The sequence below is a fragment of the Merops nubicus genome, unplaced genomic scaffold (genome assembly GCF_000691845.1).
Source record: "Merops nubicus isolate BGI_N331 unplaced genomic scaffold, ASM69184v1 scaffold40446, whole genome shotgun sequence".
In the NCBI taxonomy this organism is placed as follows: Eukaryota; Metazoa; Chordata; class Aves; order Coraciiformes; family Meropidae; genus Merops; species Merops nubicus.
This window is the reverse complement of record NW_008617875.1, coordinates 50,037-65,853: the sequence shown is the minus strand read 5'-3', so window position 1 is coordinate 65,853 and position 15,817 is coordinate 50,037. Positions and strand designations below refer to the sequence as shown.

The 15,817-nt window shown below is 38.2% G+C and overlaps 1 protein-coding gene across 1 annotated transcript in view; it reads right to left on the bottom strand.

The window, feature by feature from the left end:
- The window catches only part of LOC103775798 (roundabout homolog 2-like), a gene marked incomplete at its 5' end in the record, with an annotated part of 83,489 nt that overhangs the window by 19,986 nt on the left and 47,686 nt on the right, over positions 1-15,817 (bottom strand). The window contains one exon of the mRNA XM_008943271.1: positions 3,138-3,302. Within this exon, the coding sequence (XP_008941519.1) occupies positions 3,138-3,302 (165 nt within the window). The remainder of the gene's footprint in view (positions 1-3,137; positions 3,303-15,817) is intronic.

Genomic DNA, 15,817 nt, shown 5'->3' with positions numbered 1-15,817 from the left:
CTAATTCTAGCCAACCATTACCAGACTAAACCATTTGCTTTTTCACCTTCTTACTGAGGTTGATTGTCACAGTAAGACCTACCTTTCCTTATTAACAAAAGAAGATGGAAGAGAGCTTCCTTTGGAAAATGGCTTTTTATTTGCCCTACAACTTAAATCCTGCAGTGGAAATCTTCTGCTTTGGTTAAATTACTAAATATGCTCTGTTATCTTGCCTGGTCATATATATATATATATCTAGACATATATAGAGACCCTGTGTATCTGGAGTCACAATTTTCCTCCTCCAGTCTTACCTCTCCTCTCCCTTCCCAGTCAAACCTGTCTATATGTAACTGTGCACATGTCTCCACACACACTTGCAAGTATGCACATACAAGATGGTTAATGGTTGGCATTTTCACTGCTAGTAAAGAGCCAACAGAGATCAGATTTGTTAGTAGTTTCAGTCACTAACAGGCAGACTTATCAGCACACAGAGGCAAGCCAACCCATTCCACCATGTCAATCACAATTCAGTTTTGAATGTAGAAATTTAGGGACCTCAGCAGGATTTTGAGTGAGGATACTCAGAGTGGTATCACCGATTGTCATGGTACTTCCATCTAAATGATACTTATCTTCCAGATGCAGGTAAAGCACTTCAAAACCCACATTGATCTAGTAACTTGCTAGACCAGTGAGTTGTCATCTAGACTACCACTTACAGCCTCTAATGGCAGAATTATCAAACCTACAAGGCAATTTATAAGTGTGTTGGTGGCAGCTGATGGTCTTGTTGATTTAGGAATGCAGGCACTGTGCTTGAGAAGCTGTAGGACAAGTGCCTGATAAGAGGCAGATGGATGTTCAGCCTGGGATTACTCCTGCTCTTCCTTATAAAGCAGAGCATTGGCCACATGATTTGGGCACCAGTCAAGCCTTGGCACAGCCTCTCATCATTAACTGCAAAAAGCAAGTTACAGAACCTACAAGTATAAGGATATCCCTTTCTACCTGTGCCAGTTATTTGTTTTCCTAAGGGTGACAATTACTGTGACATTTAATAAACCTCTGAATCACTTTCTAGCATCAGAAGGTAAGCATCTTCTCTACAGTGATCTACCTTAGTAAAAACTGATTTGTAATACACAATAACAAGTTATTGGTAAAACTAATGGAAGTCTTGTGTTCCAGTTCTCCTTTTTAACCCCTAAGCATATTTTCCTTCTGCTTCCTCTTTTTTTTTTTAAATATCATGCTCAGCTAAGGAAGAATTTTTAACTTCAGTCATGTAGTTACCCTGCCACCACTTATATGGCAGATTCCATGGTTTGGCAATTTGTGACTACATTTTTTCCAGGAAAACAAATTATTCCTTAAGCACTAGAACTACACCCCTCCTATTTATTTTTTTTTTTTTATGGTAGACTGTGAGCTCAGAGTGAAAGTTTTCATTGCCTGAGGGATTCAAAAGGTATTCTTTCTCTGTGGATTTGCTGTTGTCTCCATGGTCTTCTAGGATGCAGAAGTTAAAAACCCAAGTTGTACAGCAAGATAAATACAAAGACTCAATCTAGAGTCAGTTGCTAGAGAATTCTGACCTGTGACCAAAGAAAATGAAGAAGCAGGCTGTTCAGGGATTTTTGTGGATTGCTGTCAAGAGTAAGCTTGAAGCTGTACCCTAATATGCTTACATAGTCTGGGATCTGTGTGCTATACATTAAATATTACAGTTTCTTAGATCTTTTGCACTGTCCCATGGGGGTGCAGTTAACAAGGAAGAAGTGCTCAGGATGTGTATGGGAAAGGGAGGAGAAAGGACATGGCTGGAGCTTACTTGGTGAATGAAAATGAGAAGATATCCAGTGTGTGATGAGACACATACACAGGATGCTAGAACTCATCCAGCTTGGGAATTTGAAGATGACTGATAAACCAAGCATGTTCTCATATGAGAAATCCAAGAGGAAACAGTTGTAAGGGAAAGGACTGGAGACATCTCAAAAACAGAAGGGGAGGGCATTAATGTTTAAATCAGTTCAGATCCATACAAGTGGAGTCTAAGCTACTTTAGAGATGTAACAATAAGCCCTTTGGTGAAGACTTTCACTTCTGGAATCTGTTCTTCATCTTTGTGGTCTGACAAAGAGGGAATCTGTTAGGCATACTGCAAAATTTTATCTGTACATCTGACAACATGACTAGGAAGAGGGGTCTGGTGGGTTCAGTGGCCACAGTACACCTTGCAAGCTATTAATATATTTTATACATGTACCTAGAATAATAAATAGCACATTATAAATAAACCAAACTAAATGTACACTCAGTCAAATCTATTCCATTTGCCTGTTTCTCCTCTCTGATCACTTCAACACCTACAGGGGCCAGGCCAGAGATAAGAAGAAATGAGTGGGAGGTAGCCAGTTAGCCACGTTCCTATTCAGTCCTCCTCAAAGAGTAACAGGCAGCAATTTGTCTTTTGTCAAACTCAAGAAGGAGTATACAGACAATGGAAGACTGAGCTGCTCCTAGTCATTAGAAGAGCAGAACAGACATGCCTGAAATTTCTACATGGGAAGCACTGGTCAGAGAGAAGTGGAGATTCAAAAAGGGAAACAAAGTTACTGAGGTCAGTGAATGTCAGGAATGAAGCAGCACGGACAAGACGTGAGGTAGAATCATGAGAAAATCATGCCATATATCACTGTAGCTGTTGGGTGGCTGTCAAAATCAGCACAAAAGAAACAGAGCATTGTGGGACTGGGTCTATGGTTCTCCTTAGGAATTCATGGCATACTGCTATTGCTGGTGGTAGCTACATTCATTTACTGTAAAATTACCCACAGGCCATTTTTTAATGTCAACTCCTGTGCAATGCAGTCATTTTGGCGTAAGACTTATAGTGACATCTGAGAAAATCTAAGAGATGCTAACGTGTTCAGAGCTGAAATGAAGAAAGGCTCCTTGAAGACTCACTTAACCAAGCTCCACACAGCCAGCATTGCAATATTGCTCCTGTGGCAACCTGGGGACCCTACTTCACCAAATAAATAAATCACCGTAACGTGTACTCCTTAAAAGCTTGCTCTACCTTATCCTCCTCTGCACACCTGCTTGTTGCAGGTTGTCATCGGGGACTTCACCACAACACTTACCATCTGTTATGCCCTCCCTACGATGAGACAAGGGGGGTTGGTCCAACCGTCCTCCCTTGTGTTTTTTAGTGGGCCTCTGCCTCTGATTGACAGCTGCACTGGTGTTGCTGTCAGTAGAAAAAGGACTGCTCGGCCGAGGTCTCTGAGAGGAAGGATATGCTTTGCCTAAAAAACAGAGAAACCAGATGAAAAATTGTTATTGCCTTGAAATGGGCTGCTCTGTTAACGTCTGTTCTGAAACATTAAATCTGGTCTAATTCTCAGAGGCAAGCAAGTGTCCCCTTGAGGTACTCACTGATGACAACTGCTTTAAGACACACCACAACAAGCGAAGTGAGAAACTTGGCATTCTTTTGTCTTTAACTTTCATAATTAAAATCATTCCATCTGTTGTGATAAAATTACTGTATGCCATGTAACTCCTACCTGCTCTGTGTGCTGAACAGATGTGTCATAACAACTCCTCAGCCTTGAGCAGCGAAGGAAAACAGTTCTGCAATCATACCAAATTTATCTCCTCCTTCTTTCCACCTTCATGTTTGTCAAGCCAGATTCTCATTTTAGGGGCTCCCATATGCACGGTATATCTGGAGTAACTCCAGTGAGACAAACATAACTGATTTTGCAAGCTATGTAACAGTGTGCATACTTAAGGGATCTCTTTTCTCCACAAATAAAAATGGGGGTTTATTTAAATGCTAAAATTTTCCTGTTAATTTTCAGTATTTTTATATGTTGAAAAAAATAATGTATTGTGACCGAACTTATTCCTCATATTTTTTTTAGGCCAAACAAGAAACATTATCTGCGTTTAAAAAAAAAAAAATCTTTGATGCTGTTCTATGGAGCAGATCATTAAAAGCATCATGAAGGAACTGTAAGAACACAGTTCATTTATTACACTTCCTTCCTCTTATTTTGACATTTTCATTCAGTTAACTATGCTTGTTTAAAAATAATTGATGAAAACTAAAAATAATTGATGAAAACCATCTTTCACTTTCTTTTTTTTTTCATCTGTATGTCATTCTTGCCAAGTATCCTGGGGATGCTAACATATTAATTAGCTCAGGACTAGTACTTAAAATTCTTATATGTTCTAAACCTATTTGCAGTAGAAGATGTATGAACCAGTCAACTTCTACTCTTTCAGTGCTACTGTAGGCCCAAATTGTTTAAGAGACGATGGAAAATGACAAAATGGCTATTAGCTATTTTTCTAGTCAACTGATCACAAGCTAGTAAGGGGGTTTTTAACTTTCTCGTTAACTTAGACCAGGGTCTACCCTTATGTGAGTTACGTTTTCTAGCAACCTTTCAACAGATGTGCCCACTTCCAATATGCCATCACATACAAGCTGATCTAGATAAGCCTAATGAGTAGTAATATGTTACATGCTACACTATTTGAAATATTCTCAGTGCAAACAGGGCAAACTGAGAAAAAGTAGCCATAATCTCTCTAACATGGTGTTTCAAATTAATACACACATGTTAGAATAACATCTCAGTATTTGACTTGAGAGATTTCCTGACTGTCGCAGGCTTGATCTTCTACCTTCTGACTGCTGTGCACCCTGAGAAGGACACTGCTCTTAGGCAAGCTTGTCTCCCAGCTGCCTGTCACTCCCAGGGATTGGAGGTTACCTCATTTGAACCCCTCACCTGGACATTTCCTAACTCTCCTTTACCAAAATATGCCCAGTTGAACTTAAGGAGTACGAAAACTAGGCCTTTGCTAACCTGTCTCATTTTAACTGAAATTGGTTACAGAACACCCACCCAAGCAGCTAATTCTGGAGCTGAAAGAAAGCAGTGATAAGAATTTGGGGGAAGGCTGGAAACATTAACCTCTATAGCTGGCACAGCTGCAGCCAGACAAAGACAAGTAATCAAGTCCTTGTTTCCTAGATAAATATAAAACAGCAGATGAACACAGACAAAATATTAAAATTTCATTTAAAAATAAAACAGACCACTGATGCAAAGAAATTCAGATATGGGCCTGAAATTCCATCCTAGCTCATAGCACATTGCACAGATGTTTTTCAAAAATAAACTCGCAACATGCAAGTGCAACTAGTAAGTGCAGGACAAAGATTCTTCTCACTTATTCTTTTGACTAAAGAAATGTGATTATTCGTTCAGAATGTCGGTTTGAAAAAGAAATAGACACCAAACATTCTCTCTTTCATCCCTCCATGAAAGTGAAGGGAAACAAATAGCACTCACCTAAATCAGACATGGGGCAAACACAAATGACGAGCAGGCTCCCAAAATGCACTTTTCAGTGCACCTAACAGCTGATCACAGCACCTTCTATTTGTATGCAGTCCTTCCAGTAAGAACTGCTGAGCAGTGTCAGACTCTCTGTAGTAGATTTAGTGTAAGTGGAGACAAGGATGAATCCACTAATTCTTGGTTTAATTTCCCAAGGGTGTTAGAAAGGAAAACTGCCTGAACTTCATGGCAAATCACATGATGGCTTCTGGAAACTGGAATCAAAGTGTCTGGCAGAAGAGACGCCTTGTACCCAGATTTACCAGGTATGGTAAATGATGCTTTGCACCAGTAATTTGATGCTTGGCAATCAAATAAAACCGTACGAGGCTAGCAAGTTGGACTTCTTTTGCATCAGTGAAAATATTTCACAGCTGTTCTGAATAGGTGAAAATGTCCAGACTGCGAAGGAGTAAAGGGTCAGGACCTTCAGACTCCCTCCAGAGCAATGAACAGAAATAACACTGCTGCTTCTCCACTTACAAGACACCATTTTGCACGACGTGGGGTTTGCTGTGGTGCAGCAGGTCTATAATGGGCATGTCTGATTGATCCATGCTGCCCTGGGAGGTATCATTTCGTAATGAAACTGCAGTATGCCGTGGGGAGTTATTTCCATTTGCTGAGATTTTTGTGAGGAAAAGAGGGGAGGGCTGTTTGTTTACATGTGGGTTTTGTTTCTGTTTCACCTGTTGGATCATTAAAAAGAGTGAGAAGGTAATAATCATAAAGTATGTACCACAGCCGTTGGATACTTTCTTGTACCCTAAACTCTAATAGTGTGAGAAACTACATGCAAATACTCAGTTTAAGTGCATTTGTGACCTAATCAAGCCAGGAAAATATAACTTACAAAAGGGCTCTTATTCTTTCCTTGTACTTTCTATTTACATAGCTACAATAAGAAATTATTTTAAAGCATCTATCTCTTTGTGTGTCCATTTACTTCTGTTATATGTGTGGTTTTGGTGGAAACTGTATTTCTTGGTGGCCTGACACAAACCACATTAACACTGGGTGAATCTTTGCATTAGCTTTTACTGAGGCAAAGAACAACAACAAAAAAAAGTTGAAAGAATGTACTCCTTTCATTCAAGACTGTTTAGGAAACTCCAAGCAAAACAGTACATTTTAAATCATGGTTTGGCTATATGCACCCATAGTAGACATGTGAAGAACTACATTGGTTTTGTTTTGTTTTGTTTTTGTTTTTGTTATTTTTTCTTTTGCTTTCAAACGATGAGGCAGATTTACTTGGTCCATTTTCCACTAGTGTAAGAAACAAGTAAGGGTTTTAACTATGTTTAATGGTGAAACTAATGTCTTTTAAGGGTGATTGACAAAGTCAATGGCAAAAGTCCCAATGATATGAGAAAAGCTGTATCTCCTCACCCTGTTGTTTGTTGGTGACACAGGATTGTGTCACTGATTTATTTCTTCATTCCTAATGTTCCAAAAAGGCAATGTTTCCTATGAAGTCATTTTATGCAAAAAGACTGTGTTTTTCAGCCCTAACATGTGGGGACATGTCTCATAATGCACACATTTTACTGAAGGATAGACTTCACACAAGACTAATAATAAAATTTTTTTAAATGATAGGAACATTATGGGACCTGTGGGCAGGAACTGGCTCAGAAGGCATAACAAAAATATGACTCAACTTCACACTCTGCTATTAGCTTTGTGGATTTAAACTGTTAGTTATTTTTGCTATTTTGCTAAAACTAAGCAAATACAAATGCCTTCTTTTCTTTTTTCCAGAATATTTAACAATTGTTTGTACCATTTTTTTTTAATAGAAATAAAAATTACAAAGCTTTAAAAGTATAAACTGAATTATGTTTACTTTTGATTGATTAATTTTAGAAGATTAGCTGTTTTCAAAAACAATAGTCACTTTAGCTTTGTTACATTTAACTTGGCGGATTGTTGGCATAAGTAAAATTAAATTTTATCAAAATATATTAACTTGTTGAATTAAGTATTTTTAAAATCAGCTATTAATAACACTTTTAAACAGTTTGTATTGTTAACAATAAAAGCACACAAATTCACCCCATGCTTAGAAAAACTTCACAGAAGAATACACTTTCACAAGAAGAGGTGCAACAGAAGAGTAGGGATGGAGATAAGGGTTTAAACATAATGTTCATCGCTGGAATGTGAATGATTATGAGGAGATTTTGCACAAAAACTAAATCATCAAAGACTGCATGGCAGAATTAGTGATCTCTTCACTGAAATATTAAACAGAGCATATGTCAGTAAATCTATAGCAAAGTCAGCACAGAGGGAAACGGCAGCAGACTGAAGGTGCAGATTAAAGGCTAGTGCTATTCAATATTTCAAATCTCTAAAAATGAAACATAATGCAACGTTTCATTTAAAATATACTGATAAAAGTATCTCCATACACCTTATTCCATGCATGTTAGACAAGTGTGAGACGCAGGTTGACTGAAAAGAGAAGAATAGGCAGAGACACCCTTCATGCAGAAAGCATCAACTTTGAGTCTACAAACCTGTTCTTGTCAGGCTGGTTCCATCCAGCCTAAAACCAGCTTTATCTGCTGCTGCAACCAGTGCTTGTGCAAAACTGCCGCTGGTAAAGATCGAGTCATCAGAGGAGCTACCTACACTAGATCTATGACTAGAAAAGTTACGGTCCTCATCAGACGCAGAACCCCATCCATTTACCATTGAACCTAAAAACAAATGTAGGGGTCTGGTGAGTTGTGTACATTTGACATTTTTTTATCATCTAAAGCTTAAAGACCCACTTAATATGTCCTTTCTCAGCAGGAAAACCAAAATTCATTTGACAGAGCTTAGTACAAAAGAGCAGTACTCATGTAAAGCTTAAAGACCCACTTAATATGTCTATTCACAACAGGAAACCCCAAGTTTATCTGACAGAGCTTGGTATAAAAGAGCTCTATCAAAGCTAAGTGGGATCTCATTCATAGCTTGCTCCACGTTGATTTGATCTTGTAAACAAACTGACACATATTTTCTACAAATGTGAAGGCTCCACAATAAATTCTTTTAAAAGCTAATAGATTCTCCCTGGGATTGAAATGAGTGTGATTTGTTTTATATTTTTACTTATAAATGGGTATCTAGTTTGATATTTGCAAAATGAAGTAATAATTTAGGGCAGCAGAAGTGTAAGTCTTGGTAGATATGGCTGAAGTCTGACATGAGCTTCAGGAACTACTCTGAACAAGACTGACATTATGGCATTTTCTCAGTCAAAACCTTAAAGTAGGTGAGCAATTTTAATGGCCTGAAGAGAGTTGACCTAAGGCAGCACATTCTAGAGGATTAAAGTTACTTTTTTTTAAAGGTTAGAAATAATTAACATTCAAGAGCAGAGCAAATATATACTAAAATTTAATATTGAGTCAGTCACTAAGCCAAGGCTGGCCTCATGGTACCTTCTTCCTATGGATTACCACCACTGCAGGAGAGGAAAATGATAATAACATCATAAAAACGCAGTCAGAAAACCAGATACCACAAAAAGCCCATGAAAGAAATACAGAAACCTTGACATAACTAGAAAGAACAAAGTAGAGAAGGAAAGATTAATCTTATTTAGTCTTCATTTATAACTTCTTTTCTTTTTTTCCAGTGCACAAAGCATCTACCTAATGTGGCAGTAAAATATATTTTCAAAAGCTACTGCTCAGTTCAGATGTTTTTCAAAGTAATGAAATACTGTTTCTTTTGTGGCTTCAAATGGCATTGATGGTGTTCTGTACTTCTAAAAATCATGGGTAAACATCACAGGGCAATTCTGCACTGTGAAATACAACAGGAGGCAAAGGAAACTTTTCCTTCACCACGTACCTACCTCTGCTCTAGGAACAGGGCAGCCATGCTAACAGTTACCAAGCCCAGCGGAGGTGCAGAGCTACTAGCTGCTTTTTGGACCTGAGCTGCTGCAAGGCATTGCATGGTGCTGTGCAGATGTCTATTGCTCTCTGGTAGCACAGGCACCTATCTGGAAATACCTGAAATTGCTTTTAAGAACATGCATATTCATGCATATGTGGGAGAAAAAAACAGCAAACCTGCAAGAATCTGCAGAGAACTGGTTTTCAAAGATAGGACAACACATGCGGAGAAATACATCGTGGCCCTGACTTAACCCATCAGTTAGCACAGATGAATTTATGTAAATATACATAATATGTGTAGCAGTGTAAATCATGCTCTTCAAGCCCTTTTTTTAATCCATGTCCATGAAAGTATTGTTGTGTTCAGAACTGTCAACTAGTAAATCAATAATGACATGATTATTGGTACCAAACAGATAGGCTAAATAACTAATGTTAGTGTCAAATATTAAAAATATCCTGCAAAAATAAGTCAGGAGTACAATAACTGCATCATATACTGCAATTTAGTCAGTAGCACACTGCACTACACAGCCCAAGAACAACAGACTATTTTGTGATGCTGCAGTGACCAAACTTTTTAATGTCAGCAAAGTGGCAGGCTATAATAACAAAAGTTCACACACTCCTAAGATACAAGAAAAGAATCCAGAGAGGTCTATGGAGGTCTGACAGGAAGAAAGTGTGTTAAGTGCAACAGGGAGTGACAGTGCTTGATTCTACTTGCCAAGAGCACACATAAAATTGTTATATTCCCAACAGACTCAACCTGATGCAGACAAATGCAAGAAAGCCTAGATAACAGCAAGAGAAGGCTAAAACTGAATTTCCTCTAAGAAGAGAGTTTCTGAACTAACAATCAAAGTGTGATAGGACATCATAGGGAATGGAGAGTAAAAAAGCATAGCAACAGTTACTGATGATGCATGAAAAGAGTAAACACTTCATGAAGATGTAAGTAAATGAAATGCTATAGCAGAGGACATTTTCAAACAATTGCTTATCAACATTGTCTGCCAAACATGTAAGCACAAGCTGAAACATAAAAATATAAGTAGACCTACAAATACCAACAGATGATATTCTGATACTAAAAATTTAACATGTATTTCATTAGTTTCAGGGCCCGAGGGTCTCGTAAGATACATTCTACTCCCTACACAGAGACATAAAAAAACATACACTGTCCAGAATAGGTATGGTTTTCAGCATCATAGGCACAAGACCGTGGTTGTTTTAAGGGAGCTTAGGTCTGAGTTTTCCTTTGCTCACATTGCTTTGTCTATTTGCTAACCAGTCACTCAGCTGTTGCACAACATATACTACATGTGGTAATCTGGGTATGTCTAGGAATAGCTGCTATTTTTAATCTAATCTTTGAAGGGCTGAAGTCCATCTAGTCCAAAACAATAACTCACATTTTAAGTATGGAATACACTAAAAATCTGGAAAAGCTCACAATGCTCTCTCCAGTATGTATGTATACACCTGTCATTTTACACACTCATAGACATGCCAAGTTTTCCTAAAAATAGCTAAATTTTAATTATCAGTAAGATGCTGTTATCAGAGTGCCAATTTTTCATACTAAGCCTACAGAAAAGCCCTGTTCCTGAAGTGCCATGCACTCCCGTGGACAGCAAGCATTGGCAAGGCCAGGAGTGGTGCACTCTGCCCACGGATGGCTCCCCTCCCCTCTCCTCCAGCAGCCCTGTTATCAGGCACCGCCTGTCAGGCTGGAAGCTCACCTCAGTTCTCACAGGGATGTGAGCTTTACTGGGGTGTCAACACAGATGACAACTGAAGCAAACAATGACCCCACCTGGAGTACTGTATCTAGCTATGGGGTCTCCAGGACAAGAAAGGCATGGACCTGTTAGATGGGATCCAGAAGAGGGCCAGGCCACAAAAATGATCAGAGGGCTGGAACACCTGTCCTGCAAAGAAAGAATGAGAGATCTGGGTTGATCAGAGAAGAGAAGGCTCTGGGGAGACCTTATTGTGGCTTTGCAATACTTCAAAGGGGCTTCCATCTTCCTTATGAAAGATGGAAAAAGACTTTTTACCAAGGCCTGTAGTAATAGGACAAGGGGCAACCGTCTTAAACTGAAAGATAGGTTTAGATTGGATATAAGGAAGAAAGTTTTTACAAGGAGGGTGGTGAGGCACTGGAACAGGTTGCCCAGAGAAGCTGTGGATGCTCCATCACTGGAATTATTCAAAATGAGGTTGGACAAGGCTTTGAGCAACCTGGTCTAGTGAAACATATTCCTGCCCATGGCAGGGCGGTTGGATTAGATGACCTTTAAAGGTCCCTTCCAACTCAAACCATTCTGTGATTCAGTGATCCTATGATAGTTCTGGCTGTTGGAAGCAGAGGCAAAACTCTTTATAAAACTGCTGAGGTCAGCAAGCTACTATGAGACATACACAGCAACCACAGCTGTATGTGATGAGATAGCTAAAGGTGAAACTCTACATTATTTCTACTCCCTCCTGTGCCATTCAGTTTCCCTTCATAAACAATTTTTACCCTAGCAAAGCTTGCAGCAGTAAAACCCTGGTTTGCTTTGCCCTTCAGAGGTATGGACATTGCTCAAAAAGCACTGGAGGGCTGGAGTCCACCCCAGTCACCTCAGGCCACCACGCAGCTGCATTAACCTAGCACACATGGTGACTGCTTGTTTAAAAGCATCCACTGGCCTCCTGTTTTTCCAAATCAGATGTACATTTGTTTCTCTCTGAATAAAGGCAAAATAGGAGATGCTGACATCCCTTTCATATCAACTGTGCATTTTGAAATTGAATGAAACAGGCTTTTAGTGTCTTCTTTATATGCAGCTCACTATGTTTTCCAAGAGCACATTTGAGTTTTTACACTTTCTGGCAACTGTAAATTTTACTCTTGCTGACAGCAGCAGTAAATGCTTTATGCAGAACAAAATCAACTCTGTGAAAAGTTGAACTCTGTTTTCTTGCTCCATAAAATATTTCTTGGTGCTAATGCAAACAGAAAGCTTCTTTGCTCTCAGGGAGAGGTGAGGGGAAAAGAGGTGCTAGCTCCTTTTAGATTGCATGCTACTGCTTTTAGTGGCATTTTGCAGGCAATAAAAATGCCATTTTTCTCTGTAAAGTGTACTCTTGCTTTACTTAAAAAAAGATATCTAATGCACTTGTGAGGTAAAAGCTGCGCACAACAAACCTAAAACTTTTCTGTAGGTGCCAAACTCTGTGTGCAGCAAATGATGTCACCGGGACTTGCATGTCTATGCATATGTGCTTTCCTTCACAAGACCAAGCCTGTGCTTCTCTGCAGGCTTCTTGATGGAACATGGCTAGACTTCTTAGGTTTGAGAAGTACAGACGAATTCCTTGGGGACTAAAGCTGCTTCAGCTGAAATCAGTTACAGAATTCCTTTAGCATTTGCACAGAAGGAAGACTTCTGGATATATCTGACTATGGTCATGATTACCAAGAAAGAATGTTCACTGATTTTGGTGGAAGTGATGGAATAAAAGGGGCTATAGTCATTGTACCCTTAAAATAAAAGCAATAATAGAAGGGGCTGGATGTAGAATATAAACATGATAAAACTTCAAAAATTACACCTGATCTTATACTTTACATTGTGCCTTGCCATAAATGCCCGAATACTTAAACGCAGACACCTGAAATAAACCCTTAAGTTTAAACATTTTTATTTTGGGGCAGGATACGCTAAATAAAAGGAGGTAAAAATCATACACATATATTTGGCAATTCACAGGTCCAACCATAATTAATGCCCTTCATAAGCATTTAATGAAAAATGAATTTATGCCACTTAGCCAAATTTATTTGTGTTTGCATTTTCAATCTTTCTAGATTTTTTATTTTCCATATTGCTGAAAGGCAAAAAAATTTCTTAAATTTATTCAAGCTGTTAGAAGAGAAATGCACACAGAACATTAAGTAGTTGCTCAAATGCTGCTGAGCAGTAAAATACTATGATAAAGTGGCATCTTGCTGTGTCTCTATTACTTCTTCAGCACTAAAATTAATTTATGATCAGTCATCAATTCATTTACATGTCGTTTTATGCTAAATCCATCGTTGCTGATGAATGCATATCCCTAGATCCATTAAGCTAGAGTAAAGTCTGTGCTTTATAATATGACCCTGCTAATTGTTGCATTACCATTTTTATGAGATACAAAAAGTAGCAGTTTCCTATTTTCTGAGCACATATTTAATCCATGAAACACATTCTTCCTATTAAATGCAATCTAACTGCTTATAAAATTGAATCTTTTGCAATAGGTATCCCTAAGCAAATCAATGTAAATATTGAACTCTGCCATGATAAAATATGGCTTATGAAAATGATTTTGTGTAATTTCGTGTTCAGACACAATGAATGAACAACTTTTACCATACAGACAGTGATCAGTGATTCTTTTAATCAAGACCAGAAGATGCCAAATCAGCGATTTTCTTCCTTGCTGAGCTATACAACCTATGGAGTTCTTTATGCTTTCAGATCCATATAAAACTAGTAAAAAAAAACAAAAACAAACAAACACCAAACCCAAAAAACTTATCTGTTTGCAGTGGCACTGGTTAGAAGACTATCTCTCTGCTTATATCCATTTGTATCAGTTAGGTAGAAAAAGACATGTTCTAATTTACGTTCTAGTTAATGGACATATCTATCCCCTCAGTCAAAAGGCATCAGGACTGAAGATAACATCTCTCACTACCAGCTTCACTGGTGGTGCTGGGGTAGGACAAGATAAGGAGGGCAAAGAAAATCCCCAAACCATAATACTTTTATCTGACAAAACTAGTGTTGTCCTTAGTGAGTCCAGTGAGAAGCAAATTGATTTCTTACACAGTCATCATACACAATTAATCAAGTCTATTAAAGTAAAATAATGTAAGAGTCTTCATGACCATTCATGCCATAACTGCACAGCAATTCATTATAAGGGCAAACATTAAACATAAGGAAAAGAAAAAAAAAAAACTGTGTGTTTCTGAAAGCAAAAATAACCCTAAATATCTGAATTAAAAGTCAAGCAAGCAGAAACTTTACAGCTGCTTTTCAGTTCTTCTTTTGTTTGTTTTTGTTTTTTTAATCAAAATCAGTAACTCAGGATCCTAACAAACCATGCTGGGAATGAAGTAAAACTAGCTTTAATTTCATATTCCACCCCTCAAACATTCAAATTTAAACCTCCTTCCTTGACTTTTCTTTGTAATATCTGGAAAATATTAAGATATAGTTTCTGTGCACTCCTCCTTTCTTTTCACTTGATTATACTTGTCAACATTATGTCTCTGCCACCTGCAAAGAGAAAAGCTTAACAACGCAGATTAAATCCTTGTCTAACTCTTCAGTTAGCTGTAACTAAAACTCAAGAGCCTGGAAGACAACCTGACTTTTAAACAGTTTAAAGGAGTAACACAGATTTCAGAAGAATTTGGCAGTTTGAGCTCAGCTCACGCAGTGCCAACGTTTCCCCTCAGAGAATCCTACGCTTGGCATTGGATGAAAACCTCGGTCTCAACTCAGCCATAAAGAACTAAGTGCCATTTCACTCGGAGAGTGGGCACCTCCAAGTCATTGCTGAAGCATGCCAACAGCACAGGGTGAGGAAGCTTGCCCTGCTCACCTTACAGCAGCTCTATTTGAAGGAAACTCGAACTGACATTAGGGATGTCAGTTTAGATTTCTCTACAAACACTGAACTCACAGGGCGCACTACAAAATGAATAGAAATATTGCTTCATCTGTCAGATGTTCTCTTTTGTTTCTCTATTTTTTAATATAATGTTTAAAGAAGTGAAAACATGGTATATAAATTCCTAGAAAAATGCTGGTTTAAGTCACCAAAAGCCCCATGAAAAGAAGTAGCTGGTATATTCACAGTGCAAGGAAGAGCAATGAAGGTGTTCTACAGCATTCTAAAAGCAATCAAATTGAAGAATAAGACACAGCTTGGAAACAATGAATGCAATTTGTTATACGCTCTCCTTAACTCTGACAAAAGCAGTCTTTAAGAGTGAACAGAAACAGATATAGAAAAATTAAAATTCTCTTTCAAAACAATTTGTGCAAGTATAATCAGCAATTTCCTTCCACCTCTGGAAAAAACAAGCCCAAAACAAGCCCTCAGAAATTTGATGTTTTACCCATATAGTAACTGAGGAAAACAGAAATAGTTTTCTTATTCAGAGAGTTTGCCATTTTATAGATCATTTAGACTAACACTCTGGGTGTATTTTTGTAAGGTTCTAGTTCTGTAATTGGTTTAAATCAATATAAATATTGGGTATATGCTATCAGGACAGTTTTATAATTTTTCTTCCCTTCCAGCTGTACATCCCCTTCCTGAAGTGCTGGCAAACATCTTTCCATGTGGTGAACTGGATGAAGGAACAGATCCAGCTAGTGATTAAACAAGCAAAAGAAAAACTTTAATTTTCAGCTGGGTGAGACAACATCAAGATAG